The sequence below is a fragment of the Tachysurus vachellii genome, chromosome 19 (assembly GCF_030014155.1).
Source record: "Tachysurus vachellii isolate PV-2020 chromosome 19, HZAU_Pvac_v1, whole genome shotgun sequence".
In the NCBI taxonomy this organism is placed as follows: Eukaryota; Metazoa; Chordata; class Actinopteri; order Siluriformes; family Bagridae; genus Tachysurus; species Tachysurus vachellii.
Genome location: NC_083478.1, coordinates 590,001 through 595,000, shown reverse-complemented (window position 1 = coordinate 595,000; position 5,000 = coordinate 590,001). Strand labels below are relative to the sequence as shown.

General features: G+C 41.9%; 1 protein-coding gene across 1 annotated transcript in view; it reads right to left on the bottom strand.

The window, feature by feature from the left end:
* Positions 1 to 5,000, bottom strand: part of LOC132862562 (fibulin-2-like) — a 39,001-nt gene that overhangs the window by 31,884 nt on the left and 2,117 nt on the right. Inside the window, exon 2 of the mRNA XM_060894628.1 lies at positions 4,373 to 5,000. This exon is cut by the window's right edge and continues 611 nt beyond it. Within this exon, the coding sequence (XP_060750611.1) occupies positions 4,373 to 5,000 (628 nt within the window). The remainder of the gene's footprint in view (positions 1 to 4,372) is intronic.

Sequence of the window (5,000 nt, the reverse complement as noted above, 5' to 3'; positions counted from 1 at the left end):
CTATGAATGTTAACCAATGAAAGTCAGACATTTCAACCACGCTTCAACAGAATTATTTAAAAAAAAATAAACTCATGGAACAGGCCTGGACAAAAATGATGGTACCCCTAACTTAATATTTTGTTGCACAACCTTTTGAGACAATCACTGCAATCAGACGATCCCTGTAACTTTCAATGAGACTTCTGCACCTCTCAGCAGGTATTCTGGCTCACTCCTCATGAGCAAACTGCTCCAGTTGTTTCCGTCTTTTCCAGACGTCATGTTTCAGCTCCTTCTAAAGATGCTCAATAGGATTGAGGTCAGGGTTCATAGAAGGCCACTTTAGAATAGTCCAATGTTTTCCTCTTAGCCATTCTTGGGTGTTTTTAGCTGTGTGTTTTGGGTCATTGTCCTGTTGCAAGACCCATGACCTGTGACTGAGACCAAGCTTTCTGACACTGGCCAGAACATTCATTCTACCCTGCACAGATTCAAGACACCCTGTGCCAGATGCAGCAAAGCAGCCCCAGAACATAACGGAGCCTCCTCCATGTTTCACAGAAGGGACAGTGTTCTTTTCTTGATATTCTTCATTTTTCCGTCTGTGAACATAGTTTAGTTTAGTTTATTAATTTATAAAGCACATTTAAAAACAACAGCCGTTGCAGCCAAAGTGCTGTACATCAAGTAAAAACAAACAAGAACAGTGCAAAAGTAAAAACACGATCCAAAACAAACCAAAATTCTACACTTTCAAACAGAGTTAAAACCTACAGAATAAAAGTGGGTTTTTAAAGCAGATTTAAACAATGAGACAGTGGTAGCAGATCTTAAATGAAGAGGGAGATTGTTCCACAATTTTGGAGCTGCCGTAGTAAAAGCCCGATCGCCCTTAGTTTTAAAATGTGCACGAGGTACCGAGAGAAGGAATTGATTAGCAGACCGAAGAGATCTAGGGGTAGAGTACGGAGTGAGGAGGTCACAAATATACTGGGGAGCGCAACCATGTAAAGCTTTAAAAACAAAGTAAAATCTTAAAATCAATACGGAACTTAACCGGGAGCCAGTGTAATGAGGCGAGTACTGGGGTAATGTGCTCACGCTTCCTGCCAGTCAGTAATCTCGCTACCGCATTTTGTACCAGTTGTAAACGGTCGAGAGATGATTTAGGCAAGCCAAAATAAAGAGAGATGCAGTAATCCAATCTCGAAGTTATAAAAGCATGAATTATAGTTTGAAGGTCCTTCATAGAAAGATTCATCTTGATTTTAGCAATTGATCTTAACTGAAAAAAGCTGCTTTTCACAACAGTGCTAATCTGTTTATTAAATGACAACATAGGATCAAAAACAACACCAAGGTTTCTAATATGATCACGTACATTAGCAGACAAAGGGCCAAGCTGCTTTATAAGACCAGAAGACACAGTTGTTGGACCAAAAACTATTATTTCGGTCTTGTCATTATTTAACTGTAAAAAAATTCAGATCCAGACAGCACTTAATGTCCTGAAGACAAGCAAACAGAGTGGATATAGAGCAGTTATTGTTTTTAACAGGAAAATAGAATTGAGTATCGTCAGCATAGAGATGATATGATAAATTATGTTTCTGAAAGATATAACCGAGTGGAAGCATATACAACGAGAAAAGAAAGGACCCAAGATAGAGCCCTGAGGAACACCATAGAAGATTTGAGCCCTAGATGAAAAACAATTTCCTAAAATCACAGAAAAAGATCTGTCCTTAAGGTAGGAAGCAAACCAGTTCTGCACAGATCCCTGAAAACCAGCTACTTTATAAAGTCTTTGTAGAAGGATATCATGATCTATTGTGTCGAATGCTGCACTTAGATCAAGCATGATTAGAATACAGCAAGAACCAGAGTCAAATATAAATATAGTCAAATCTAGAGCTGATGTGCCTTGGGAAAAAGTTCCATTTTTGTCTCATCTGTCCATAGGACATTCTCCCAGATGCTTTGTGGCTTGTCAGCATGTAGTTTGGCATATTCCAGTCTAGCTTTATGATTTGTGTCCTCCTTGGTCGTCTCCCATGTAGTCCACTCTGGCTCAAACAACGACGGATGGTGCGATCTGACACTGATGTTCCTTGAGCATGAAGTTCACTTTGGATCTCTTTAGAAGTCTTTCTGGGCTCTTTTGTTACCATTCGGATTATCCGTCTCTTTGATTTGTCATCAATTTTCCTCTTGCGGCCACGTCCAGGGAGGTCGGCTACAGTCCCATGGATCTTTAATTTCTGAATAATATGTGCAACTGCAGTCACAGGTACATCTAGCTGCTTGGAGATGGTCTTATAGCCTTTACCTTTATCATGCTTGTCTATAATTTTCTTTCTAATCTCCTGAGACAACTCTTTCCTTCACTTCCTCTGGTCCATGTTGAGTGTGGTGTACCACCATGTTGAGCGTGGTACACACCATGTTGAGCGTGGTACACACCATGTTGAGTGTGGTGTACACACCATGTTGAGTGTGGTGTACACACCATGTTGAGTGTGGTGTACACACCATGTTGAGTGTGGTGTACACACCATGTTGAGTGTGGTGTACACACCATGTTGAGCGTGGTACACACCATGTTGAGCGTGGTACACACCATGTTGAGCGTGGTACACACCATGTTGAGCGTGGTACACACCATGTTGAGCGTGGTACACACCATGTTGAGCGTGGTGTACACACCATGTGACCAGACAACACAGTGACTACCTGGAGCCCTATATATAGGCCCACTGACTGATTACAAGATTGTAGACACCTGTGATGCTAATTAGTGGACACACCTTTAATGAACACGTCCCTTTGGTCACATTATTTTCAGTCTTTTCTAGGGGTACCATCATTTTTGTCTAGGCCTGTGCGTGGTTGAAAAGCAATGTCTGACTTTCATTGGTTAACATTCATAGAATTTTTATTTATTACTTTTGTCAGATTAAAGTTTTTCTGTGACCATTGTGAGTTTTTCTTTCATTGACCGAAGGGTACCAACAATTTTGTCCACGTGTGTAAATGGTGTCCAATTTTTTTCTACAAATAAATATCTGAAAAGTGGGGGTCACGGTGGTTTAGTGGTTAGCACATTCGCCTCACACCTCCAGGGTTGGGGGTTCGATTCCCGCCTCCACCTTGTGTGTGTGGAGTTTGCATGTTCTACCCGTGCCTCGGGGGTTTCCTCCGGGTACTCCGGTTTCCTCCCCCGGTCCAAAGACATGCATGGTAGGTTGATCGGCATCTCTGGAAAATTGTCCGTAGTGTGTGATTGTGTGAGTGAATGAGAGTGTGTGTGTGTGCCCTGTGATGGGTTGGCACTCCGTCCAGGGTGTAGCCTGCCTTGATGCCCGATGACGCCTGAGATCGCCGTGACCCGAGGTATTTCGGATAAGCGGTAGAAAATGAGTGAGTGAGTGAATGAATGAATCTGAAAAGTGTGGAGTGCTTTTGTATTCAGCCCTCCTTCCAGGAGCTTCACCTTCCAGCAAGACAATGACCCTAAACATACAGCCAGAGCTACAATGGAGTGGTTTAGATCAAAGCATATTCATGTGTTAGAGCGGCCCAGTCAAAGTCCAGACATGAAGATCGCTGTTCACAGACGCTCGTCATCCAGTCTGTCTGAGCTTGAGCTCTTTTGCAAAGAAGAATGGGCAAAAATTTCTCTCTCTAGATGTGCAAAGCTGGTAGAGACAAACCCCAAAAGTCCTGCAGCTGTAATTGCAGTGAAAGGTGGTTCTACAAAGTGTTGACTCAGTGGGGCTGAATACAAATATACGCCACACACCACAGATATTTATTTGTAAAACAAATTTGGACACCATTTATCATTTTCCTTCCACTTCACAATTATGTGCCACTTTGTGTTGGTCTATCACATAAAATCCTAATAAAATACATTTTTCTTTGTGGTTGTAACGTGTCAAAATGTGAAAAACTACAGTGGGTATGAATACTTTTGCAAGGCACTGTACATGTGGAGTTTTAATTAGTGCATCGATCCTTCACTGGAAGATTCATTGGTGCTTTCATTTAGTTGGTTCATTTTTGTTCATGATAAACTGACTATAAAACATCTCTGCAGTTATGGAAGGAGTCTCCAGTTTCAGTGTTTACTTTGATTCATTCGAGTCGTCATTATTTTTGATTCAAAACCAATGAATCATGACATGAATCGATTCAACCATCTTGCAGAGCACTGAAGATCTGCTCTACATTAAGTCATGGTATCAGAGGAACGCAGCTCAGCTTCTCCAAGAGTTATTTTTACCCACAATGCCCTTCTCTGAATCTCATGCATCAGCTGAAGATGATATCAGCCAATCGATTATCTTCATCACGTTTTTATATTAAAAACTGTGCGCGCTTCACTCACCTCTTTGGTTGTTGGAGGTTAGATGGAGACCGTTTCCCTCTTGGTGGTATCTGCCCAGAATTTGAGGCTGCCTGTGAGCTTCACGTTCTCTCACGTTCACTGGTGGTTTAGTGGTGGATATGAACTGCAGCTTCGGGAGGGTGTTAAGTTCTGGGATGGTGTGATGAAGGTCCCTGTAAGGGTCAGGGTTCCTCTCTGTTCTTTGGATGTCATCTGTGGTAATGGTTGTGATTTTTCTTGGAGGAACCTGTGTGTGTCTAGCAATGGTTTCTGTCTGAGATAACGTTTCATAAGATCTTGAGTCTGTCTCAGTGATAGGAGAGTTTAGAGAGTCCTCTGTTTCTTCTTCTCGAGATTCCACTTCATATGTTCCCAGTGTCTCTTTAAGCTCCTTCCTGGTGTCTTCATGCAGAACCTCGTGTGGATTTTGAGTTTGAAGAGTTGCAGAAGAAGAAACAAAAGTATATGGACTTGCGGTGGCTTCTGGGAAATAGTCATAGTCTTCCTCCTCTTCAAACTCTGATCTGTTCTCTGTGTATTTAGGCACTGAGTTACTCGGAAGTTTATGTTCTTCACTGAGGAAATCGCCAGGATGTTCATGTTTGGAAACATGCAGCTCATTCTTCTT